This window comes from Colletotrichum phormii (genome assembly GCF_030913505.1).
Source record: "Colletotrichum phormii strain CBS 102054 chromosome Unknown BDP81scaffold_11, whole genome shotgun sequence".
NCBI lineage: Eukaryota > Fungi > Ascomycota > Sordariomycetes > Glomerellales > Glomerellaceae > Colletotrichum > Colletotrichum phormii.
The window spans coordinates 726469-750896 of NW_026851453.1; the positions used below are offsets into that span (position 1 = coordinate 726469).

General features: G+C 54.1%; 9 protein-coding genes across 9 annotated transcripts; 4 read left to right on the top strand and 5 right to left on the bottom strand.

Moving 5' to 3' along the window:
• Nucleotides 1–1362: 1362 nt before the first annotated feature.
• BDP81DRAFT_429105 (uncharacterized protein) lies at nt 1363–1820 on the bottom strand (the record flags this gene model as incomplete). The annotated part of the gene is made up of 1 exon (XM_060590486.1): nt 1363–1820. A coding segment is annotated over exon 1 (311 nt), but the record flags the coding sequence as incomplete, so codon positions are not given.
• A 1418-nt stretch (nt 1821–3238) lies between these two features.
• Nucleotides 3239–4297, bottom strand: BDP81DRAFT_321285 (uncharacterized protein; the record flags this gene model as incomplete). Its single annotated transcript, XM_060584600.1, has 2 exons — nt 3239–3673; nt 3770–4297. 2 exons carry the CDS (start codon nt 4295–4297, stop codon nt 3239–3241), a joined length of 963 nt encoding a protein of 320 aa, XP_060444746.1.
• An 840-nt stretch (nt 4298–5137) lies between these two features.
• On the bottom strand, nt 5138–5977 carry BDP81DRAFT_461482 (ribosomal protein S17; the record flags this gene model as incomplete). Its single annotated transcript, XM_060593779.1, has 3 exons — nt 5138–5206; nt 5302–5540; nt 5800–5977. 3 exons carry the CDS (start codon nt 5975–5977, stop codon nt 5138–5140), a joined length of 486 nt encoding a protein of 161 aa, XP_060444747.1.
• A 584-nt stretch (nt 5978–6561) lies between these two features.
• Nucleotides 6562–11193, top strand: BDP81DRAFT_450077 (Spc7 kinetochore protein; the record flags this gene model as incomplete). Its single annotated transcript, XM_060592478.1, has 3 exons — nt 6562–6774; nt 6831–10467; nt 10529–11193. 3 exons carry the CDS (start codon nt 6562–6564, stop codon nt 11191–11193), a joined length of 4515 nt encoding a protein of 1504 aa, XP_060444748.1.
• A 1632-nt stretch (nt 11194–12825) lies between these two features.
• BDP81DRAFT_429109 (uncharacterized protein) lies at nt 12826–13831 on the bottom strand. Its single transcript, XM_060590487.1, has one exon. It carries the CDS (start codon nt 13519–13521, stop codon nt 12922–12924), a length of 600 nt encoding a protein of 199 aa, XP_060444749.1. The 5' UTR covers nt 13522–13831; the 3' UTR covers nt 12826–12921.
• Nucleotides 13832–17120: 3289 nt separating this feature from the next.
• BDP81DRAFT_450079 (UV radiation resistance protein and autophagy-related subunit 14-domain-containing protein) lies at nt 17121–18585 on the bottom strand (the record flags this gene model as incomplete). Its single annotated transcript, XM_060592479.1, has 2 exons — nt 17121–17944; nt 17997–18585. The coding sequence occupies 2 exons, from the start codon at nt 18583–18585 to the stop codon at nt 17121–17123; spliced, it is 1413 nt and encodes a 470-aa protein (XP_060444750.1).
• Nucleotides 18586–19341: 756 nt separating this feature from the next.
• BDP81DRAFT_321100 (uncharacterized protein) lies at nt 19342–19883 on the top strand (the record flags this gene model as incomplete). The annotated part of the gene is made up of 3 exons (XM_060584585.1): nt 19342–19584; nt 19642–19765; nt 19828–19883. 3 exons carry the CDS (start codon nt 19342–19344, stop codon nt 19881–19883), a joined length of 423 nt encoding a protein of 140 aa, XP_060444751.1.
• A 411-nt stretch (nt 19884–20294) lies between these two features.
• BDP81DRAFT_394784 (uncharacterized protein) lies at nt 20295–20836 on the top strand (the record flags this gene model as incomplete). The annotated part of the gene is made up of 2 exons (XM_060588002.1): nt 20295–20330; nt 20381–20836. The coding sequence occupies 2 exons, from the start codon at nt 20295–20297 to the stop codon at nt 20834–20836; spliced, it is 492 nt and encodes a 163-aa protein (XP_060444752.1).
• A 1699-nt stretch (nt 20837–22535) lies between these two features.
• BDP81DRAFT_461486 (casein kinase II subunit alpha) lies at nt 22536–24009 on the top strand (the record flags this gene model as incomplete). The annotated part of the gene is made up of 6 exons (XM_060593780.1): nt 22536–22608; nt 22747–22788; nt 22917–23095; nt 23164–23358; nt 23414–23833; nt 23893–24009. 6 exons carry the CDS (start codon nt 22536–22538, stop codon nt 24007–24009), a joined length of 1026 nt encoding a protein of 341 aa, XP_060444753.1.
• Between the last annotated feature and the right edge of the window lie 419 nt (nt 24010–24428).

Here is a 24428-nt window from a genome sequence, read left to right on the forward strand (position 1 = left end):
GGACCCCCCCTTGTTTTCCAAATCGATAGAGAACTTTTGCTCTTTTGGCCCGTCAATCGACAGACACTATTTTTGTCGTTGGCTCCATTCCCCATTTTGACGTCACTAAGCCTTATTCGAGTATGACTATGCGCCCTTTCCCACCCTCGTCCCAAACTATCAGACTCTTTTGGAGTCTTTTCTGCACTCTGTAAATTACCTTGCAATGCAATGCAAGAGACAGTTGAGCCTAAGCCATCATCCGTCATTCTACCCCATATACTCCGTAGTACCGTAGAATACCACCGTGACTAGCTGGGGATCCTTGGAAATCGGGGTGGCCGTGTTGTGCTTTTTTCTGTCACTTGTGGTACTGGTAGGCGTCCCGGGTCCGTGGTTTTTTTTTTCCCTTGTGTTCCCACTCTCCGCAATGTGGCGGTCGGCCACCCGGTAACTTCCACCCTGCTATTTCGTATGGGCCGTGAGGTAATGTAAGTACGGAGTATGCTGGTGTGGTAAGGTGTGGTAAGGTTGTAGCTTCCCGTGCTGCCCAGTGTGCCCGTGTCATGACATCCCATCACGGAAGTACGGCACTTTTTTCCCTGCCCCCAATTCGTTTCCTGCAAAGTTCCTACAATCTAATTCCCGGCCTGCCCTACGTGCATCACACACGCCCCCCCTCTCCCACTCTCCTCTTCCCCTTCTCCCCTTCGCTGTTACTCTGCCCCCCTCCAAGCCCCGGACCCTGACCTGTTGCTTCGCCCGACAACGAAGCTACAAGAGAGGGACAAGAAAAACTGGGCTTCGGCCACGGCGTGTGGGCGAATGATTGGGTGTTTTTGGGCTGCTCTCTCGATCATGGTTCGCCGCCTTTGCATCCGATGAGAAGAGCTGCGCTTATTTGGCCCCGGGGGCCCAGTGGAGGGAGTGCGAAAACCGGGAAGGGGAGAGGAGGAGGGGTGTGTGTGTGTGTGTGTGTGTGACTGAACCGAGTGAGTTGGTCTGCTTTGGATAGGATAGGATAGGTCAGGATAGACCACCCCGACGAGGTTTAGGGATCCTCGGCCACCGACCGCTTCAGCTGGATTGGCTTGGATTGGACTGGGTCACTTGGAGAACAACGGGGGGTGGGCAGGAGGAGGGCGCCAGTTTCCTGGTTGCTGAGGTGTGCTGCTTTTACTTAGCTACCTTACCTTACGTAGGTATGGTGGTGGGCGAGTACATAAGGCGGGAGGGGGAAGCTCTCCTCTTCCTCCATCTTCTTGACCCAGTTGTTAATTCAAACCGCCATCTCTCGATACCACAATAGAAGTTCTCGCGGCTTCCTAGACTCGTACATACAAACCACCTACCCTCTCTTTATCACCCACTCCAAAACAAGCCAACCGTCAATATGCCCGCTCCCGAGGCTCCCCAGCAGCAGGCCCCCATGGAGGTCCCCGTTGAGAACGGCATCGTCACTCAGCAGCCCGTAAGCTTATTCCCTTCCTCATGCTATCATCTAGATGTAAGCACAGGTACTGACAAGACATAGTCCGCCGAGCCCCAGCCCGAGATGGGTCTCCGTGGTGGTGAGGAGGCTGGCTGCGAGCTCTGCTGCGGCCTTTGCGGCTGCGAGGAGTCTTGCTGCTAAGCAATTCGCCCCATGATGAAAGATGACGGGGAGGGAGGAAACAATTTTGGAAAGGGGGAAAGGACATGGTTCCACCCTTTTCTCGGCGTTTGGGACGATTACCACCATCACCTACCGATACTAGGAGGGCGAGGGGCATGATTTGGATTTCTTGGATTACATATATATCACCGATAAACAATCGAATATATTACAACTTCACATATCATATCTACTCTACCCAGTTAGATGATTGAGCCAAACAATGTCGTTGAAGAGCAGAGGCTCAAAAGTCTTGGGGTGATGCGAGGCGGCGGTCCCTGGGCTGCCAAGCTTTCAAGTGCGCGGGTAGATCTCTTGGGAGTCTTGGCACGCCTTAGCGAGGTGCTTGGAGGGCTGAAGTGGCAGCAGTGTGCGAAAGGGGGTCGGGTAGGTACGTCAGACCTCCCAGCGAGGGAAGGGCGCTGCACTGCCTGCTGCAGAAGTCGACCTACCCGTTACCCGCAAGCCGAGACATTTATTTGCCAGCTGGTGCACCTTTTGCTGGGCACTGCGCCATGCTGTCAACACCTCATCCTCCCCGCCATTTGGTTACTTTAGCTTGGCATCACCGCTATTCCGGAAATCTTAAGATCTCCGTGGCAGAAACCATCCGAGTTTTGGGGGATAGGTACGAATACTCCGTAATAGCACTCATCCAGGGCCTCCAACTTCTTCATTGGTGTCAACGGCCATGCGGTGAAGGTAGGCAAGGCACAGGCGAAATGACGATGAACTTCCCAAGTCCCGTCTTCTTTCCGTCGGTTCCGGGACGCAAGCCCCTTCCTCGATGCACCCTTGACATGTTCACGAGCCCATTCCTGTCATGGTTTCAGACTTTGCAGGTTGCTGAGTGATTTTTCTGTGCAGCTTTCCTACCACTAGGTACTCTTTTCGCCCCATTTTGCCAGTTCAACTTCAGGTGAAACGCGAGCTCTACCTTATTCTGTCCAAGGCGCTGAATCCCCCCCCCCCTAATCCCCTGCCTCTCCCTCCCAACTGCCGCGGACTGCGGACCGGAAGCTGAATCCCTGGTTCTTATCCTCCCTCTCTGAACACGAGATGGGATGATCATGAGAGTTTCATGGCTGACGCTGACCCTTGCTGAGGGAATTACGGGGAGGGGGCCTCGGTAAGTTTTGAGGTTACCTACCTACCGTTGCTGAGGTATTGCCGTGTCGTTTTCGCGTCGGTGTGAGTCGGTGTGAGGTTGATCAAGTCATGTCACAATCTCAGTCCTTACCTTGATTTCTCACACTGAAGTCCCCTGATTGAACCTTGCCGATCTTCCATGTCAAGATTGATAAAAGTTCCCCACATGATCTGTACCAAGTTCAATGAGCCAACGTTGCCGAGACATTGATGAGGGAATTGAGCTCGTCTCAGGCTCTTTTTGTGCATTTCAGAATGCCTACGTAGAAGTACAAGGTAGTCTACAGTCGCTTTTACAATGGCCGATATCGTGATATGTAACACCCACGGCAACCTCGGCCACGGGGCTTCTCACAACCCAATGCCCCAACTTGCACCATCTCACAGGGCATCTCTCACAGGTACCTTCTGTCAAGAAAGCCCCGAGACAACCATCACCTCAGACCGCAAGGTCCCTTACTTCCCCCCGCCAAACGTCCCCGAGATACGATCCACAATCGTAGCCTTGCCCTCCGCCTTGCGCCTCTCCTTCTCCTTCTCCTGCTCGTCCCACAGCTTCTGCACGTTCTTGGCCACCTCGACATTGGCCTGGAAATCCGCCCGCAGCGCCGCCTCCTCGGCCGCCCTCTCCGACTCGGGCAGCTGCTCCAGCTTCTCCTTCCACGACGTCTCCAAGTCCGGCCTCGGCGTGTGCGCGGTCGCGGCCGGTGCGGCCGTGGGTATCGAAAAGTCGAACTTGGGCGCGGGGAGGCCTTCCTTCTTGGCGGCCTCCATGGCTTGTTCTTGCTCAATCATGCGCCCGTAGAGCTGGTCTGCGTGCATCTGGATGTCTTCTTCCACCTGGGCTGATCGGCCGGCAATGGATTGGTAGCCTAGGGCCTTGAGGAATCTCTGTAGAAGGAAGTGTGTTAGTAAATCACCTTTTTGGTCATGAATTCCGCCCCTAGCTGAAAGTGAGGTTCCAAGATCGAAGGGGTATAAGCGCACCGTTTGCATGGTATAACACCTCTCAAACTTTTGCACCTGACGCCTGCACATCTGCATCCTATCCTCCCAGTCGCCGCTCTTCATGCAGTTCACCCACTCCTCCTGCTGAATCGCGCAGTTCTCGAGCGCCGCCCTGCCAATGTCGTGCTTCCGCTGCTTGAACCCGTCCAGCACGTCCATGAGCTTCTCGTGATCCGTCTTCGTCTCGGCCTCGATCTCGGCGTAGGGCCGGTACGTCTTCCACAGGTGCGCGTACCGCCCGTCCTGGAAGAGGCTCTCTTTCGGCACTTTGGGCTGTTCCGCGGCATCTTGTGACTGTGCTTGTGCTTGGGCGTGGGCGCGCGCTTCTGCCGTCGCAGCTGCTTGTGCGGCGATTCGTATGGCCTTTTTCTCGGCTTCTTGGATCTGCTGGTTCTGGATCTTTACGGGGGATTCGCGCTCGAGGTATTCGCGGAGCTTGGGGTCGAGGGACTGGAGAGGGTCGTCGGACGAGGCGCTGGGGCCGAACCAGCCGTCGAACCAACCCATTGCGACGGAGAGACTCGAGAATCCAACGGGAAGAGCCTTGGAGAGAAGCTGGAGGTCTCGTATGGAGGAGTTCCGAAAGGATTGGGAAGCTTGGGGACTCTCGGCTTGTCGCAAACTGGAAGCTCTGGGAGAATTTCGAGGTGGATGGCTGTGACCCAATCAGATGCCTGGAAAGACAGGAAGCAATGTGCATCTAGAAAGTCACGCACTGTATCTGGCACTGTCACAACAAGGGGTTTGTTCTACTTCACGCCAATCATGCTGCTCTCGAATATGTATGATGACCTGAGTTTCTATAGTTATGTCTCCGTAGCTGTTGGTCATTACTACGTCCATCACATGTGGTGCGCTGATTCGGGAATATGGAATGCCACGTTCTTATTATCTGAGCCGAGGCTTCGCGTAGCTACACCGTTTGCCATCAAGGTACCTATTTTCTATAGCAGCTTTCATCCACACGTTGTGGTCCGAATAGACCTTCTTCGTTATGCGGCAAATTGTGACAGAGTCGGATGGGCACAGAAACAGCATGTCACTGGTTCACCAAGGAGTCTACAGTGGCACAGTCAACCCATCCTAATCATTTTTTCGTTCATTTGACCCGAGGCGTATCGCAGTTTTCCGTTCCCGCAAAAATCACAAGCCCATCGTGTGCCCAAGACAGCCAGAGAAAGAATCTCTAGATCACTACCACGTGGCTTGGCTGATCGAATTCATTTTGGTCTCTGATTCTGCATCTATAACACAATCATGTGGATGCAGTTTCCCTGATGACCTCCCATCCGGTATTGTAATGAAGAACCCACACCGCAGTCACGCCGTAAATGCCAATGAGCCGATTTAGAACTTGCTGAAGGACTTGACGGCCTTGCCGGTGCGGGGAAGGACGCGCAGGACGTTGAAGCGGACCTGAAGCCGGGAGTGTTAGCAAACGTGAAACTCTGAACGAGAAAAAGGAGCCCCGGGTTCGGGCGTCGATCGTGGATATCGCGTCGCAAACGTACAGTCTTGCTGAGGGGTCTGCACTGGCCAACGGTGACCTGGTCACCCTCCTCGACACGGAAAGCGGGGGAAACGTGGGCGGCGAGGTTCTTGTGGCGCTTCTCGTAACGGGCGTACTTGGGGATGAAGTGGAGGTATTCTCTGCGGATGATGAGAGTGCGGTGCATCTTGGTGGAAACAACAGTGCCGGTAAGGATACGACCGCGGATAGAGACCTGGCCGGTGAAGGGGCACTTCTTGTCTGGAGGGGTCCAACGTTAGCATTTCAGTCCCTGGATTCGTTTGTGTATGTTGGTTCCCAGCGCGCGTTGCAACAGTCCTCCGTCTTTGGTCGTGTGTCGTGTAGTTCCTCCTCTTGTCCTCCCAAAGTTCCAACCCTCTTCTGCCATCGTTTGCAGTCCTCCAGTCGTGTCGCAAAGTTTCGTCGAAATAAAAATGTCGTTTCCGTCGCGCGCGCATGGGATTTCCAACACCTCAATCGATCTCGCTCGCAAACGTACCGATGTAGGAGCCCTCAATGGCAGTGGCGGGGGTACGGAAACCCAGACCAACGTCCTTGTACCATCTGCGGCCGCTCTTGCCGGGGCGAGCAGACTTCGCCTTGGTCTTCTGGTTAAGGAAGATACCCTTCTGCTTCTGGAAAGCCCTCTCGGACTGGACGGTCAACTCGGTAGCCATCTTGACGTCGTGGTGCGGTCGACTGGGCGGGGGTGGGTGCTGTTGAGGGTTAGGAAGTCGTTGATGCTGAGCCGCAACTTTTCACCAGAGTCTGCAAAATCGGGGGTGAGAGAACGTGAGGGTCGGGCCTGCCCTGAAATTGTCATTAGGGCTGTGGACATGAAAAAATTAGCGAGGCGCCAGCCCCACCCTTGTTCAGCCACGTTTAGCAGATCAGCCACAGATGGGAGCCCCAGCCACTACTGAGCCATTCCAGCCACAGCTGACAAAGACACACAGAGTCTGCACCCTGGTCGTGAAGGTGGTCCAAGCGGTGACAGCGGTCTTTGCCGCTACCACAGCAACAAAATCGCGTCTGTTGACATCATTTTCTGCAAGCCAATCAGAACCCTGGTAGGCAGTAAACAAGACCCATGACAGCCCACTACCCTGAACATACCTCGATCCTTTGGGTACATTCACGCCACTACCGATTCCAGTCGCGTAGCTCTCCCCAAGTTTAAGAGGTGACATGTGCACGCCTCTTTCTCGTTCACCTGAAGCCTGATAGCAGCACATCGCCACCGACAGCAACGACTTTCAATATGGCTTCATTTGGCGATGCGACACTTCCTGCTACGCGCCGGACACGCAAGTCCATCGGCGCGACCACATCCTCGAGAAAGAACGGCGATAAGGAGAATGCGACAATCGACGTTGGCAGTACCCTTGCGGAGAGCAGAAAGAAGTCGCGTAGCAAGAGCATTGGCCCTGGAGGTCTGGACGCCCTGAAAAGTGCAAATGGGAACCGCAGAGCTGTAAGCTGTATGCTCCTGATCACCGTCGTCTCACGCGACTAACATGCGTTTCTTAGTCTTTGGCTGTGCCTTCACGGCCTCCGCCGCGATCTATCTTGAAGCCCACAATGCCCTTACTCCCCGAGATTCCACCACATCGAAAGCGCGCCGCCGACCTCATCGACCTCGGTCCGCCGCGGTCAAGCACCCCGACTACTACGGGCAGTACCGACCCTACAGGCTCAGGCTCCAAGATCGCCTTGCGCACCGAGGAAGAGCAGCAACAGGCGGCCAAGGAGCGTGAGCGCAGAGATGCAAGACGTAAATCTCTCGCAAACCGCAGAGTGTCCTTTGCCGCCGAGGCAACCCTTCACACGTTCCATGAAATCGATTTCATGCAGGACCCGTCAACAGCAACAAACAAGTCGCGCCGCAGATCCTCTACCTCAGCCCCCCAAATTGAAGAGCCGGCAGAGCGCCCATCAACCCCACCAGAACAGGACGATGAGGTCGTACCCCAGTCACCCGACAATCAGAGAGAACTGCATCAGAAGAAGCGCAGGAGGAGCTCCACCGCGCCGCTTATGGAGTTCTCCGATGATGAGCAAGACACCATGGCCACCGGTTTCAGCTCCGACTCCGAGCCAGCAGATGCCGTCGAGGAAGTTGCAGATGAAGAGGAGGAGGAAGCGTCTGATTCGAACAGCGACTCCGACGATGATGATGGCACAATGATGACCGTCGACGACCACGAAGTTACTAGCGCATCAGTCATGTCCAGCCGGACAACAGCATCGGATGATGACAATGACAGTCTGGATGAGGCACTACGAACAGCTGCTCGGCAGGCTGGCACACAAAGGCTTGGTTTCGATGATAGTGATGACGAAGAAGTCATTCCCTCCTTTGGCTGGATCAAGAAGAGCAAGCCTGAAGATGAAGCATCGCAGGATCAAGAGAACGCTGCCCCTCCCCCGCCTGTCCAAAACAGTCCACCTCGGGATGAGGACGAAGATGACATGGGTATGGATATGGACATGGAAATGGATATGACTGCTGCTGTCGGAGGCATCCTCGGCAAATCATCCGGAGATATCGAACCAGACGAAGAGATGTCCATGGATGTTACTAGAGTACTCGGCGGGATCCTTTCTCGAAATACCAAAACGCCAACCGAAAATAACTTTGAGGACCAGACCATGGAGTTCACCACAGCCGTTGGTGCTATTCACGACTCCAACGCTGACGACGACAGTTTCGACGACAACGGAGTGGAAAACGAGGATATGTCTATGGAATTCACGAGCGCCATTGGCGGCCTTCTTCCGACACATCCAAAGAACGATGGCGCTCAGAAGCGTCGGAGGACTACTACATCCCGCGAAAACCCAGAAGAGGCAACGATGGACATGGATATGACCGTCGGTGTAGGTCGCATACTGCCAGCGGCGGATGCGACTATTCACGGAGTAGACGCGACGGTCGGCATGGACATGACCATCCCGGTCGGCCGAATCCTGTCTTCGCAGGACGACACGTTGGATGAGCTGACAACGCCGATAGACATGACGCTCCCTGTTGGTCGTATTCTGCCGTCGTCTCAAGTGTCCGACCAGGACGAAGCGACTATGGGCATGGATATGACAATGGCAATCGGAGGCATCATCCAACCATCCCAACCTCCGGAGTCTCGCCTCGCTGCCAAGAAACTCATGGAAGCGGAAGTGGACAAGCCAGACACTCCTACCAAATCCATGTCCGTAAAGCCTGCGTCGCCTGCCAAAAAGCTGGCTGCCTCGGCGGCCAAGAGACACTCATTCGCAGGATCAGAAAATGCGAGCCGTCCTGGGTTTAACCCCTTCCAAGGCAAGGGCTTTCGTCAGAGCATGCCGGGTGCAGGCTCCATGTCAGAATCACCGACTAGAACAAAAACGCCTAGCCCGCCAAAATCTGTCGCTCCGTCGCACGCCGCTACTGGAACGCTGCTCGACAGTTCTCCAGTCAAGACGCCCCAATCAGTGAAGAAGCCCAGTCGCTCAAAGTCAAAATCCCCTACTAGGAAGCCTGCATCTCCTGCTAGGAAGCCCGCAACTCCTTCTCCCGAGAAGACCGCTACTCGTTTGAATATCTTCCAGCAAGATCCAGCCACCGGTGCGAGGACGCCGACCGTTGTTCTGACTCCGCAAACCCGAAGGCACTCTGGTATCGGCGCGGATAAGCCTGGCCTCGGGTCGCCCCGCGTTGCTGCGCTCCTTGACCGAAGAGGATCTCTCGGCGAGACGGTCCAGGAGTTCGTTCCTGGCAGGGTCCGTGGTGTAGCCTTTGCTAAACCACAGATCATTGAGGAAGAAATTGACAGAGCCCGTCAAGAGGAGGAAGACAAGGAGAACGGCAGAAAAATTCTTGAGCGTGAGGCGGATGGTGGCGAAACCGAAAAGGACGCGACTCTGAACCTGAGGGAGATGATTGAAAGCCTTAGCCCTCAAAAGAAGCGCCTGCAAAGCCGCAAGAGTCTTCACGTCGGAAGCGCACGAGGACTTCTCGGCAAGCGGCCCGCCGAGCTCGATGATGAGGAGGACAGTGAAGACCGCGACGGCGTCAAGAGACTCAAAGGCCATCAAGGCAGCCCGGTGAAGAATGTCAAGCTGCAGCAGCCCCCAAGTAAGGCAGAGACTACCGGCCGCAGATTGACTCGATCTGCCAGGAAAAGCATGGAGGAGAATGCTGCTTCGAAAGCTACGCCCACTCACTCTGAGTCGCCTCAGAAGCCTGCAAGCTCGGCCAAGTCGCCAAAGGGGCACGCTCGATTCAGGGATGTTGAGGAAGACACTGTTTCCCATCCAATGAACCTAGAGGGCTCCCCTGCTCGAGATGAAGCCGAAATTCTCGACGACGATCCGGAGGAACGGATTCATCTACAGGACTTCCTCAACATGACCTCGATCCGCTTCATGGAGCTGACGACCACCAAACGGCGTCACACGCAAGCTCCGGATATGTTCAAGGACTTTGGTGGCGAGGAGGACTTGTCACTGGAGAACTGCGTCGTCGCCGGTGCATGCACAGTACCTATGCTCGAGCTCTACCAGCATTCGTGCCGTGAACTCAAGAAGTACATCTCCGAAGGCCGTCGAATCGTTCGCGAGATCGAGTCTGAGACCTTTGAAGAGAACCCGCCTTTGTTCCGGGAATACATGTCAGCATCGCCTGATTTCAAGAACATCCTCGACAATCAGTTCAAGAACGGCAAAACTCACGCTCGTCTCGAGAGCAAGGCGATGTGGTACGAGTGGCGCATGAAGCTCCAGGAGGGTCTGAGGGAGGGTCTTGTCAGAATTGCCGAGGGTATGACCGTCGACGACAAGGTACTTCAGCAGCAGCAAAAGTTGCTCTCCTCTGTCTTGCCTGCCATTGTATCGCGTTTCGACGTCCTTGAACAAGAGCACAAGAACCTGCGGGCTGTTGCAGAGGAGCTTGCCGACTGCGACCCAGAAGAGCTAGAGACGGCCAGATTCGACTTGACTGCGCTTGACAACGATGTTCAAGAGAAGACTCGGCGGGTTGAGGAGCTCCGACAGCAGCTGGAAGAGGCTGAACAAGACGTCGAGCAATTGGCGCAAGAGAAGCAGCAATGCCACGAGGACATTAAGGAGGCTGAGAAAGTTCGTGAGGAATGCCGAGGTTGGTCGATCAGTGAGATCAGTGCGCTTAAGGGTAAGTTCTCATCGCTGTGTCTGAAGAAGTCTGACCCCACCAAGACTAACATTACCTGCAGCCCGAGTGGATTCTCTTGAAAAACAACACGGTTGGGCCGTAACTGGGGTTTCCGGAAGCACCGTCTCAATGACTTATCGTCGTGAGATTGAGCTGGTGTTCGACATGGCGTCGTTCCAGCGCGGTCAGAAGAACTCGCGTATTGACCTGTGGTACATTGCTGCAAATCGCGAAAACAACCCCCTGCCTTCAACGCCGGAAAAGGAATTTTTCCTGCAATGCATCCGGGACCACATCCGTGGCTTGCCACAGAGCCGCACTAAAATTGCGGACCTCCTCCACATGGTTCATGCCGCGTGGGACAAGTCTAATTCCACTTCCGACCAAATTCGCCGACTCAACGTTACCTTCCCCACGATTGTCTCCCGCACTTCGGATTCGTCCATCGCGGTCAGGTCTTCGCTTCTTCTGCCCCCAATTGAGACGAAGGTGGTGATTGCCCTGGAGATACACGGGGTGAGCAAGCCTGATGGGATTGACTTCACTCTGCAACCTGAGGCAAATGTGGTTTATGGAGAGCACTTCAACACTGGGAAAATGGCCGAGTTTTTAACCACCCATTTGGGTAAAAAGGCACTGTCTCAAGAGGAGGGCGTACCCTCGTGGATCGACGTTGTTGTTGACCTGCACGAGAGACTCTTGGCGAGAGGAAGGAAGCAAGGTTGAGGAGTTGGTGTCTGTATCTTGTGATGATTGATGAAGGAGGGAACATTGGTTTTTGGGAGGTATCATTTCCGGTTTCAGTGGCGCGTATGGCGGATACCCGGAGCTTGATGCAAAACATGGCTCTTGCTTCCATAATTAGCTGCATATTCAATCCGCAATTGGCTTTTTGACTCAATCTCTCGTTTCATGCGCCTCGATCATATGCCTGTTGCTCTACGTGACTTTATCTTGCCGTCACTGTTGGACGAAATGTCGATTAAAGGATGGAATTTACTGCTACAGATGAATTGAGATTTGCAATTTGCAGAGCGGAGCTCAGGACTATAAGTAGTCGATGAGTTTAAATTGCCTCAGCATGAGATAAGTATTGAGATGAGGATGAGAAATGTGCAAAGCAATGATCACTACTCAGGTCAAGTAATTCCTACGATAGAGGCTTAAAGGGGTGGAAATTGGGTCTCGGTCAACGACTTCTCACCGAGTTGCATCACCAAGGGGCAATACCAACACCACACAATCACACAGTCGCCTCGTGCCAACGATGGGGGAACCTTTGTTTGCAAGTGACAAGTGATAAGACTCAATGAAGGTATTCAGGCCAACCGTCACCCCTCCCACCCAAACCCGGCGACCGCCATCCCGCCCAGACCCACCACGATTCTGAATACGTAGCGTCCCTGGTCTATTCACCTCACATCTCCACGAGCTTCACCTTAGGACACAAGACGAAGGTGAATCATCCGGAAGCCCTGCTTCACTTTGCGTCACGTGTCAAACGACCCAACGACCCAACCGCCCAGCGACCGCCCACCGCTGACCGCCCGCCCGGCCCACCACCCACCCACCCGTCGCCCATATCACTTTTTCCTCGCCGCGAGTTTTTGAAAAAAACTTCTTCTCCTTTCCTCTCTTTGTCGCGCGTCAATACGAAATTCATCATCCACCAAGATATCCCGGTAGCTAGTTGCCTTGCACGCTCCGTGGACTTATTTTCGCATTCGACTCACGACTTACTTACTTACTCCAACTCGACAAGACGACCTCACGATGGATCCTGCGTGGTTAGTTGAGGCTGCAGAAGTTTCCGTTTCCTTCTGGAATTGGGTCATCTTCATCTTCATCACCGCGTACGACTTCGTGTCTGACTTTGTCGAAGCAGCCACGGAATCCGCGTTGGTTGGCGAGATCGTAAGAGTATCCGGTTCCTTCTGGAACTGGATCTCCTACATCCCCACCGCCGGAGACCAGGCTTGCCGAGCATTCATCAATCTGGAGTTTGACCCATTCACCCCGCTCAACTTCGCCCTCCTTCTCGCTGTCCGTCTCTTGTTAATTTACGCGATTGTACGCCTCGAGGCGTATAGCCTTCGATGGAATGCCGGCGGAGAAGATGATCCCTTGTTTCTTCATCTCGACCTTGACGACAACTTGGGCATTTGGAAGGCCGAGCAAAAGCCCAGGATTCCTGGTACCTGGCCAGAGGAATCCTCTCCGACGTGGACCAAATAGTATTGGTCGCGCGAGAGTGATCCCTCTGTTATGTGAGTGACACCCCCCCCCCCCCCCTTTCATTGACACCATTTCACGATATGCTGACAACAGGAACAGACCCCCCTCGCCACCGAATCAGGCGGTGAGCGAACCCGAACCCGAAGTCTCTGCGGAAGATGAACTCGAGCTTCTGAAGGCCGAGCATCAAGACTGGATTGAGCGAATGTGGAACATATATTATGAGATGGCCGGGAAAAAGCAAGAGGAGATTGAGCGCCTGAGGAGATATATTGACAAGTTGCGCACCCCGCGTCCCCGGACCCGGCTCATCGACGACAAGGACCTCCCAGAAGTGATCCACAAGCGACTTTTTGGCAACGAAAAGGTTATCCACGTCTCTCCGCCGGCCACCAACCAGCACGTCAGTCTTCGTGAATGCGTTGATGCACGTCGCGCACTGGCTTCGAGCAACCAGGCATTGGCTTCGAGCCGCGAGTCGTTGGCCTCAAGTATGCAAGTGTTGACTTCATGCATCGAAGCGGACGTCAAGGCCCGGGGAAACTTTGTCGCACGACAATTCATGGCAAGTTTTAACCTGGTAACGGCGTACCGCTCGCAGCGTACGGTCCGACCGGTTCCTGAGTTCTTCGATGTCGGAAAGGATGCAAGCCAAGCGAGAGTCTCTAGCCAGACGTCGAACGCCAATGTTGATGTTGCACCAATCGCCCAGACGTCCCGTAAGGTGATCCAAGTCAGCAAGTCAACACAGACTGCAGATTTCGCCCCTCTGTCGTTCTCAGCAATTGTCATCTCGCCCCTGTCGACGGCCCCGGTCATTTTCTCGCCGGTCGAAGTCAAGGCGGTCCAAGACAGTCAAACAATGCAGAATTCAGATCCCGAGCCTCTGTCTTTGTCACCATTGGCCACCTCGCCCTCGTTGACTCTTTCTGTCACGTCCTTGCCTGTCGAACAGAAGGCTGACATCGCCGCCGCGCTCGTCTTGCATGCTTCGGAGGAGAAGGCTCCCGCCGCAAGCTCTATGCCGTCGCCAAGCACTCTCTCTGCTTCGAAGAAGATTGTTCTCCTCGCCCCTCCGATGCTATCGCCCCGTACCCCTGACGAAAAGGTCCCATCAACCCACACCTTTACGACTCAGACCCTGCAACCGGAGACAACAGAGAAGATGGACTCGCCTGGTACATCTGCTGAAGAAGTTGGTCCAATCGAAATCGCCGCGATCCAGTCCCCGCCTAAGCCTACAGACAAGGCGCCCTCGCTTGTCGGAGAGTTGTCTTCAAACAACATGTTCTTGGTTCAGGCCAAGCAACCTGAGACGACAGAAGATATGCCCTCGCCTGGCACACCTGCTCCGGATGTCGGCCCAGCCCGTATCGCCACGTTTCCGTCCCCGCCTAAGATTGTCGACACTTTGCCCTCACTCGTTGGAGAGCTGTCTTCAAAGAACATGTTCTTGGTTCAGGCCAAGAAGCTTGTAAATGAAGACAGAGTCGACAATGTCTTCGCTGCCCAAGCCCAGGTAAAGGCTGCAGTCGTCGCGCCAACGTTCGTTCTTCCGCCTTCAGAGGTGACTGCTTTACTTGCACCAGTTGCGGATTTCGATCCCTCGCTTCCAATTGCAATTCCTCCGGTTTCTCAGTCGCCTGTCCTCCCCGCCACCGTCAACTCTCCGGTCGAGATCGATGAAGCACCGAAGATGGAGGGACTACATCAGCCAGTCATCAATATAGAGCCGGTTCCCGTGGCTCCTCAAGCACCGAAGACAGCTCCCGAAGTCGTAATGGCAACTCCGGTCATTATACCCGGTCTGCTCATTGACAACGTATCGGCCAAGCCTGAACACGAGATGGACTGGGAAGAAGAGGGCGAGAAAATTTCTCGCATCGATGAACCAGAGTCTGGCAAGGAGGATGAACGCATGGAAGAAGATTCCTTCATCAAGGATCTTTGGGACTCTGACATTGAAGACGACATTGAAGACAATTCTCCACCGCCGACGCCCTCACATGCTCCTCATCGGACTGAGTCTGAACCGGAACACCAACCGGACGTCGACATGACCGAGGCGCCCCAAATCCCTCATGATCGCGAGGTTGACATGGATGAGGCCACCAACGGCGATGGTCCTGATTTGAAGCCAGAGGAAATGAATGAAGATATTGAGGAAGAGGAGCTTTCGCCTCCGGTACTTCGTCCCATGGTCCACGTTCTTCCTGCTCCCGAGGCTGTGATGACGGACGTCCCCGGCACCGCCGATTCTGGGTCCAAGTTGGAGAAAGTGCCAGAGGATGAGCAAGTGAAGAAGGCTTCGCCCCCAATTTCTCCTGCTGCAATCCGGTTCAGTCCTACTCCCGAGCTTGTCGAGGTCGAAAAGGCAACCATCGCCGTCGGTCCTGAACCGGAATTGGAAAACTTGCCAGAGGATGACGAAGAAGAGAGATCTTCGCCTCCGGCGTCTCCTGCAGCCAACGCCAACTCTACTACAGAGGCCGTGAAGTTCGATAAGGTCCCCGTTGCCGCCGGTCCCGAGCCGCAGGCGCTGAAGCAGCCCACCAAAGACGAGTCCAACAAGAAGTACGCCCATCTGTTCATTACCCCGCGACGGCGGAAGCCGCAATTGACACGGCCTTCTTCTTCTCCACGGCCCGACGCAGACAGCCCGGGTGCTATTGTTATTCAGGCTCCCGACAACTGGAACTCGATAGTGAAGGCAGAGACTGGGTCGAAACTCGTGCTGCTCCCAGCGAGTTCGCTCAAAGCATCCTCTTCGCCGAGAACGAATCTCCCGTTGAACGGCCCTCGCCCTCGTCAGAACAGCCCAGCGCCCAAGACAACCATCGAGCCAGAGACAGACGTACCTGGAGAGCCTGCAGATCAGCCCCCATTTCCCACCGTCACTCATACGCCTGAACCCCCTGCGCAATCCGTAAAGGAGAGCCTGCCGCCTACGACAACCACCGAGCCAGAGTCAGAAGTGACCGGAGAGCCCGAGGATCAATCACCGTCTCCCACCGTCCCTCAAACGCCCGAACCTCCTGTGCCTGGCAGTGGCCTCCTCACAACGCCTTCGATAATCCCCGGTCTCTCATGGCCCGCGCCGCCCCCACCAATGCCCCCGGTGCCGGAACAGCAGACCCTCGTCCTTAGAGACCCATCTCCAGAGCCCGAGACGATATCTGAGAGCGATTACGACTCAGAAAGCTCAGTGGAATTCCTAGGAATCGATGAGTACATCCCGCCGCCATCACCGCGCGAGATTTTACCATTACGTCGCCGTCGTTTGGCACTGGCTCTGGGACCGGCTCCGGCTCCCAGCTTTACTCCCGAGGCTCCTCCTCGATCGCCATCACCAGAGACCGAGGCCTTATCGGAAATCGATGAAGACTCGGATGAAGAGGCAATGTCTGAGGACGACGAGTTTCCTAAACCTCGAAAAGTCCTCCCGCTGCGCCGGCGTAGAGTAGGAGACGAGCAAACGCAACGCGCACAGGCAGAAGAGCACGAACTCCGCAAGAAGCAGCTCCAGGAGGAAGAGGACAAGTTGGACAAGATCGCGGCGCGATTCCGGCCTCCGCCAACACTTCCCAATGTGCCAGATCAAATCACCCTTCCTACTTCGTTTTTGGGAGTCGCTCTCTCGCCTGCGCCCGCCGTCGTCAGTCCTACGTTAGTTGCTGTCGCTCCGTCTCTCACTGCGCTGCTCGTCGTGGTTATTGGATCACCGCAGGTCGAGGACGAGTTGAAGAAGACCTTGGAACCGTTGTGGGACCTTATCGATGCTAGCCAGATCAAGAAGTACGGTGTCAAAAGCCTGACGATGCTGGCGATGAAGAAATGGGGCGAGCTCATGGAAGACAAGCGGTACGGCAAAGGACAGACCATCTTCCGCAGCATATTCGACGATGTCGTGGAGAAGTGGGCCGATAAGGTCGTGACGGAAACTTTTGTCGACCACCTCATCGTGCTGAACGACCCTGACTCGCAAGATGATATCATGGGCCCATGGCTCGAGAAGATCAGAGAAGCTCGGAAGAACTGAACTCTCTTAAGACGATACCAACAGAATCAGAAGAAAAAGAAAGAAAAGACCAAAAAAAAGTCCCAAAATCACGAAACCTGAAAGAAAAAAAAACCCCCACCCACCTGTACGAACTTACTTACTTTATGGAATCAGATGAGCCTGGAAGAACTGAAGCTTCTTGAGATGATACCACGAGAGCAGAGAGTGAGAGAGGATTTCGAGATCAGAGAAAAAGAAAACAACAAAAAAAAGTCTCAAAATCACAAACCCCGAAAAAAAAAAAAGAACCCACCCACCTGCAATACAACCATATGGCACCAGATAGACTGGAAGACGGAGAGCCACTGACGCGATGTTTGACTACCGATATACGAAGAGTTTTGTTATTTTGTTCGGATTACCTGTTTTTCACCTTTGTCCAGCCATTTGTACCACCACCACCACCACCGACAGCGCGATTCGCCTGGCCTTCACCATCATCAATAGCCCAAGCATCATCCTCGAGAACCTCCCACTCCGGAACGGCAACTTCACTGACAAGCTTCTTCTTGAGCCGATCAGCAAGCTTCATGGGGCTGGGGAGCTTGAAACCGCGAACGAACTCGGATCCCTCCGCGCTGCCAAGGAAAGCATGAGCTGTGCCATGGGAGTATCTACCCATCCACGAGGGAGCTTTGCCGAGCTCTTCCTGATCAAGCGCATCGTGCTTCGCTCCGGGTGACGAAGTCGCAGGTGGATAGAGGCGACCAGTCTGGGTGCTATGGAGCTGTTGTCCAATGAGCAAGTTGTACAGGTTGCGACCCATATGGCACACATCCTCGAACGAGTTCCGATCTCCGACAAAGACGCCCTGAGTGCTGCATGCCCAACCGATATCGTAGGCGAGCAATGTCACGCCCTCCAGGAACAAGGAATGGGCAGCGGGATCTTCCTTGGCCAGTACGGGCAAAGCCTTATCGACGAAGAGTGGCCGCGGGCGAGGCATGTAGTGCGGCTGGCTCTCGCGCTCTTCTGCGGAAAAGCTGGTAACGGGCGAAGTTCCAGGAAACGGTACTTCACCATGCTGATACGACCAAGACAGATTGAAAATGGTCGGGCGCGGATAGTCTCGATGCGGCAGTGTTATCTCTGCAGGGAGCCTGACGGAGAGGTAATGAGATGTCAAAGCCAGGATATGGGCGATGTTGGCGAGAGAGGTGGACAAGAGTTCAGGCGATATAGCTGTCAAAGTCAGGTTGAGTGTCACTCGGTAACTTTGGAGTGCGATACTAACCATTCATAGACGAGAGATCGACGATGTCAACACCCCCGATCTTGTACTCATACCGAGCGGATGATCCCTTCTTGATGCGACGAAGTCCATACAGCTTGGCGGCCTCCATGCACAAGAAAGATCGAGTCGAAGACATCTGGTCGGCACTTCGGGTCCATTTGTACTTGGCAACCGAGATGGATCGTTCAGTCTCGTCCAGCTGTCTAGTCCTTCGGGCAGCTATACCACTCGATGCAGATGCAAGATCGGATTTGCGGCGAATGATGGCGGCCTTGCGATCGGCAATCTCCTTTCTGGCGGCGGCAATTTCACCCTTGAGTTTCTCAGCTTGGGCGATGATCTGTTCAGTGCGATCTTCGGCCGTTCTTTGAGAGGCACTCAGCGACTCGAGAACAACACTTCGACCAGGGCCATCATCTGCCTTGTCCTGAGCAAGCAGATCATTGATCTCCTTTTGAAGACTCTCATTCTCCATCAGCGCCTGGAGATTCTTGATGCGACCCTCATAGCAGTGGTTGCGAGCATCGACGGCACAGAGGAAGGGCAGACGTTGAGCACTGTGAGGCCTGCAACAGATGTCGCAATTCATTTTTGGCGATTTTCTGGTCGCGTCAAGGCAGGCGGCGACTCGAAATGTGATACGAAGATGCGCATGCACAAAGCGTTGTTCCTTCGGAATGACGTTGGGTATTTGAGTTTCTGGGTAAGTGGATCTTGGGGTGAGAGAACCCTCCCAAAGGCCTTGGAAGGAATCACCGACTTGATATATACGCCAACTCCCGGAAAGCAAGGTGTATCGATCGGGGCGTTCAGACGACCTGTGTGTGGCAGGTCGCTTGAGTCGTCGGTCGAGTCACGGGAACGAGGTCGGGTGAGAGACAATGAATGGGCCAGAATGGGAAACACTCGACTGCCGTTGGTGTTGGCGCAAGCGGACTCCGACAGGCAGCAGGGGTGACCCCATGGGCCATGGCACCCTCCCCATGTCCCTCCCTGCGCCACACTTCCTTCCCTTGGCGCTTACTTCCCTTCCAGCGCCACACTTTCAACCTTTGGCAGTCAAATCGCTAACGTCCCTTTGGCAAGCAGGAAACACCAACGGTACCGCTGCAGGAGCCACTTGCCGTACCTCCCTGAAGCGGCAGTAACACCCCAACTTCCTGCCTCTCTCTACACCCAAAGGAAAATCAACAGCGCTTTCAAGGCCAACCAAAAAAAAAAAAAAAAAAAGAATCCCACACACAACCAAAAAAACAAACCAAGAACCATCACCATCCAATTCCTGAGCCGGTCTTCTCTTGATCCTTCTACTTCCTTGCACAATTCTTCTGGTTCATCAGCAAATATGGCCGACGCGGGAAACAACCAGCAGCAGAAGGCCAAGTCTCTCCAGACTACCAAGACGCCTGAGCCTCGTTTGGACCAGCAACTCGCCAACGGTCAGGACAACGGCAACAACACCCCCAGCACCCCCGGTGTGTTTCCGGCTTTCGACTGGGAGGATTTCGATGCCCGATATGAGAAGGCCCTCGCCGATGCAGACGAAAAAGAGCGCGAGCTTTTGCTCGAATTCGACGGTCTCGTCAAGGTATGGTGTTGATGCCCACTTTTTCCCAACTTACAGTCATGGTGACCATCTCTATAGTACTTCAACGTCTGGGCTTCCACTTCCAGCGCCCATGACAACGAGCGTGCAGTCAAGCGCCTTCATACCAGACAGAGATTTGTCAATCTGGAGGAACAGCATATGGCCCAGAAGCAGGAGCACAGTAAGTTCTTCTTCATGAACGAACGTATCGCTACCAAGTCCATCCGACTAACTCATTTACAGTGACTGAGGTCCTCCGGGCCTTCCAAAGCGCCCTCGCCCTCTTGAGCAAGCCTTAAGTGCCCTCTAGGCTGGGGACAGAAAGGGCAATTACAATGTTTGGTTACCTGTGCAGAATACTGCATAAAACAAATGTTCGACTTTCCAGCAGCAGGAGCGCGCTTGTTCGCGTCCCCTTCCCACTTTCCCTGAGTGATGGTGGTGAAGCGGGCCCCACACGTGATCCAAGCTCCGGGCGCCCAACGCGCTGAACCCGCGCTCCTCCCATCAAATATTCAACTCCCCTACTTCCTTCTTACAACAATTTCCTACACTCCAATCTCTCTCCAGCCAACTTCTTTCCTTCAACAACCATCTACATCTAATTTCCTATCAGTCATTCACTTTTCCAACCAAACACCCACAAAAAAAATTCCAAGAACCATCGCATCCATCCACCAACCTCACAGCTTCCACCCAGGCTGGCCGGAATGATGCCACCGTTTGCTGCACCAAGCGTCAGCAATGTGAGTACTTCATCGAGACCTTTGAATTTTCATACTGACCCTCATCGCAGGATGACTTGGTAGCATTTTTCGAGACTCATTTTTCTGGTGCGGCAGTCCGCGATTTCCAAGCTGATTTTTTGAATCCAAATTATCAGCCGGACGCTGCAATCACCAACGCCTCAGTCCAAGAGAATGGCGACGTCTTCGAGGAAGACGATCTCGGCTACTATAACGACGGCGTCAAACGCACACTCACTGACGACCAAATCGCCATGTTCCGCCACTCCGAGCTCGAAACCATCAAGAGAGAGCAGGAGCGACGTTCAACGGCAGTACGCCAGGCAGGTGAGACTGGCGAGGATGGCAACCTCACGGTTGCCGAGTCATCTCGCCCGCCGGGCAAATCTGCTAAGAACAAGAAGAAAAAACGGGGGAAGGGCAAGGGTCAAGAGCCCAAGCCCGACCTCCGCAAACGCACATGGGATGTCGTCGAGTCGGGGCTTGACACCCTCGACTACGATTGACATTCCACCGCCATCAACGCCCGAGCTGGCTGCCTCTGGTCGGGGATCTGTATGCTCTCGGTGTTCACTCCTAGACCTTCTGGTGCCGGAAAGAACCATGTGGTCATTGACCCATGGACCTTCCGGTCATTGGAAAGAACTAGGGGTGTACTACTACTGGACCTTCTGGAGGCTGGAAAGAACCATTGGGTCAGTGACCCGTGGACCTTCCGGTCACCGGAAAGAACCAGGGGTCGTCACCTTTGTATACAGGCACACCATGCACGCCCAGCTTTTGCCACCACGCTGGGGATTTTCCCTACGCTCGCGCAATGTGTTGCAGTGCCTTGTGCACTCAACGCCGTTCTAACTGTCGCAGAAATTGGGGGCCTCACACACGCCTCCATATCTGCTTGACGACCTGAACGCCGACGTCGAGGCAAATGCTTCCGTCGGTTCGTGGGGCTTGATGTGCCGGGAATCCACAACAATCCACTGTCATGAAGGTATGCTGATTTTGCTTTTTTTCTCTACCCAAACATCCCGTATGCTATGATGAAAACCTTGTATCGTCATCCTTAGTCGGATCCATTGCCAGTGCTGACCACTGCCGGCCAATTCCGGCGCCTGAGTCGCACTGAGCTTGGACATGTCGAGCAATAATCTTCTCTCTGAAAGCATTCCATCATACTTCTTAGTCTTCGCAATTACTCGAATCAAGGGACGTCTGCTAACATTGGTTTCAGGTCGATTCGAACCAGGCATAAGTTGCCCTGTGGTAGTATGGAAGAGGCATACGATGACGCATGACGATATGGGAAGAGGCACACGATGCCGTACAGGAAGATGAGAAGAGGCATAGAATGCCCCATGGGAATGGCAGAAGTGGTCTTTCGAGTCATGTGGGAACAGGAAGCTGCATATGAAGGACATGAAGGATGGAACGATGTCTCAGTGGACAGAAAGGAATGGACATCTTGGTCTTGCGGAGGATTGAGCGATATGATACCCTTGTTTGCTACTGTCGGTCTGGAACGTTTTGATGATTACTTTTGAGTATGGGGAAAGAAATACAGAGTGTCTGGAATTGCCAGTCACGTTTGTCTTCCGAACACGGCTGATAACTTGGATTGACCAAATTGACAATGGACTTTATGATACATGCCACCCACGACGTTTGTTTAATGTTCGAGTGAGATGTTCCTGAATCAACCACGAGTCCCACTTACAACATCGTTCTTGATACTATCTTGACCCATAGACAGCTACTGTCTGCCATCTTACCATCTTGAGTCCCATCAAGTGCTTGACTGACTTATTGTGAATCACTGTAGCCATCGCGCTGAAGGAATCCTGGTTGAAGTTCGTGATTCAGATCGTGACCACGATTCACCAATGGACGATTGGACGGCAGGGGCGTGCACGGATCACTTGGTCTTATCGGGCGGCCCGGACGATAAGCGGGAAGGCGCCTTTTCGGTCGACGGCCAATCACGGCTCCAGACCGCTAAGCCTGATTTTAGACATCCCACCTTGATTTACTCCCTGCCCCGTTCTCCCACCACCACCACCACCCGCTCCACGTCCAGCCAGGCTACCTCAGCCACGCCGAGACCCCTCCTCCTCGTCCTGCCTCCGCCGCAAAATCCAACCTCACGCAACATCAACACCCCGTCCCTGTTCAACCCTGCGTACGATCATAGGCAAAAAGTCGCCCAACATGGCGCGGGTCTACGCAGATGTCAACCAGAATATGCCCCGCAGCTACTGGGACTATGATTCCGTCAATATTAGTAGGTTTTCGACCTCGCGCTACCCACCCTGCCTCTCTCGTCCCGAGATCGACTAGGCGTATGCGACCTGCATTCGCCATTCCTACTATACGTTGCCCACCTTTGCGGATTCACAGTTACTGACATTTCGATCAATAGGCTGGGGTGTCCTCGAGAACTACGAGGTCGTCAGGAAAATTGGTACGTTTTGTTCCTCCGCCGAGGGTGGCCCCCGCGCCGCGCGCGCATGCGCCATACCGCCGCATACTCTGCGCGCACGAGTCGAACCGACGAAAGCATATTTGGCTGATACAGGTCTTCAACAACAGGTCGCGGCAAATACTCCGAGGTCTTTGAGGGCATCAATGTCGTTAACTACCAGAAGTGCGTCATCAAGGTCTTGAAGCCTGTTAAGAAGAAGAAGATCAAGCGTGAGATCAAGATCTTGCAAAACTTGGCGGGAGGACCCAATGTCGTGGCTCTTCTTGACGTGGTCAGAGACTCGCAAGTAAGCGGATACGTCCTGCCGTGATATCAGTTGCCAAGTCAGTGGGCTAATGATGCATGTTCGAACAGAGCAAGACGCCATCCCTCATCTTCGAGCATGTCAATAACACCGACTTCCGAAGCCTCTACCCCAAGTTCAACGATCTCGATGTTCGTTACTACATCAACGAGCTGCTGAAGGCCCTCGACTTCTGCCACAGCAAGGGCATCATGCACCGCGACGTCAAGCCTCACAACGTTATGATCGATCATGAGAACAGAAAGGCACGTGTTTCGCTTGGTGGAATTCACTATGGTCTTGGAACTAACACTGGGGCAGTTGCGACTCATCGACTGGGGTTTGGCCGAGTTCTACCATCAGGGAACTGAGTACAACGTGCGCGTGGCTTCCAGATACTTCAAGGGTCCTGAGCTGTTGGTCGACTTCCAGGAGTACGACTACAGTCTGGACATGTGGAGTCTGGGCGCCATGTTTGCCTCCATGATCTTCCGCAAGGAGCCGTTCTTCCATGGCAATTCTAACTCAGACCAACTTGTCAAGATTGCGAAGGTGCTCGGTACGGACGACCTCTTCGACTACCTCGACAAGTACGAGATAGAGCTCGACGCGCAGTATGACGACATCCTCGGTCGTTTCCAGAAGAAGCCCTGGCACTCTTTCGTCACCGCGGAAAACCAGCGCTTCGTCAGCAATGAAGCGATCGATTTCCTGGACAAGCTGCTTCGATACGACCATCAGGTACGTTCACACCATACGAGGCGAGGCGTGGCGAGGACGGTATACTGACACGCAAGTAGGAACGCCTTACTGCTAAGGAGGCCCAGGCTCACCCTTACTTTAACCCTGTTCGGGATCCCGAGGTTTTCAAGCAGCACTTGGCCAATCAGACGGCCTCGGGTGTGACCAGCAACTGAGTCTCAGTCGTTGGCCAGCTTGGTTTCGCAACTACTCACACCCCACGCGACAATTTGGATCTTCCCTCTGCACATAGGCTGTACGCAAGAGACATGACACTGCAGGCGGCGCAGGCGGTCACTCCGGGACTGAACTCTGCATCCGCAAGCCGGCCTGGGTTCTAGACTAAAGTCCCTTCTTCTAGGTATGAACATGGCTCGGATCAACGGGACAAGAAAGCATGAAGCGGACCTTTCACCCCTCTCAGTCTCAATACATGGAATGATTATTCGAAATGACTTTTCAAGATGGGTACCTGTTCACGGGCGACGACACGAAAGGTGGTCTACACACATATTTTGGGCGTACAAACGTCAACCAAAGCGGGGAGCGGCGAGGACGAATGGAGAAATGTGGTGGACGACAGGAAATTTGGCTT

Bases quoted from the DNA above. Each gene is read 5' to 3' on its own strand.
- BDP81DRAFT_429109 (XM_060590487.1), bottom strand. From the start codon at position 13,521: ATGACCGGGGCCGTCGACAGGGGCGAGATGACAATTGCTGAGAACGAC.